Genomic DNA, 480 nt, shown 5'->3' with positions numbered 1-480 from the left:
GAAAAAAAAAAAAAAAAAAATCCAGAGAAAAGATGGGACATAAAAGATCATGACTTTGTAGTGAAAGGGTTACCTCACCAACAAAAAAGTACCTTTCTACCGATGTTTTTCTTTGAGCAACACTTTTTCAAGTCTTCCTTACACATGAATTTTTCAGAGTTAAAATCTATCATGTCCCCTTACACTCAACCTCTCTGTTACCCTTTATTTCCACACCTACTTCCAATCCCACCTCACACAACTCGTCTCACTTCAAAGAATCGCTTCAGATAGTAGATCTGTCCGATGGTCATTGTCACCAAGACCACAGCTTCAAAGAAAGACCACCATACTACGCGGCTGTTGGTTGACTCGTTAATGCTACGATGAATACGGTCTCGTACACTCATGTATTCTTGTTCGTGTTTAACCGATGTGAGTGACTCTCCCAGCTGACGGATCATGTCTTGAAGATTGGGCTCACCTGAGAAGAAAAAGAAA

At 40.2% G+C, this 480-nt stretch overlaps 1 protein-coding gene across 1 annotated transcript; it reads right to left on the bottom strand.

Moving 5' to 3' along the window:
* Positions 1–89: 89 nt before the first annotated feature.
* Positions 90–467, bottom strand: LOC103523885 (transmembrane emp24 domain-containing protein-like; the record flags this gene model as incomplete). The annotated part of the gene is made up of 1 exon (XM_008488892.2): positions 90–467. A coding segment is annotated over one exon (234 nt), but the record flags the coding sequence as incomplete, so codon positions are not given.
* Between the last annotated feature and the right edge of the window lie 13 nt (positions 468–480).

This window comes from Diaphorina citri, unplaced genomic scaffold (genome assembly GCF_000475195.1).
Source record: "Diaphorina citri unplaced genomic scaffold, Diaci psyllid genome assembly version 1.1 scaffold51183, whole genome shotgun sequence".
NCBI lineage: Eukaryota > Metazoa > Arthropoda > Insecta > Hemiptera > Psyllidae > Diaphorina > Diaphorina citri.
This window is presented reverse-complemented; position numbering and strand designations above follow the sequence as displayed.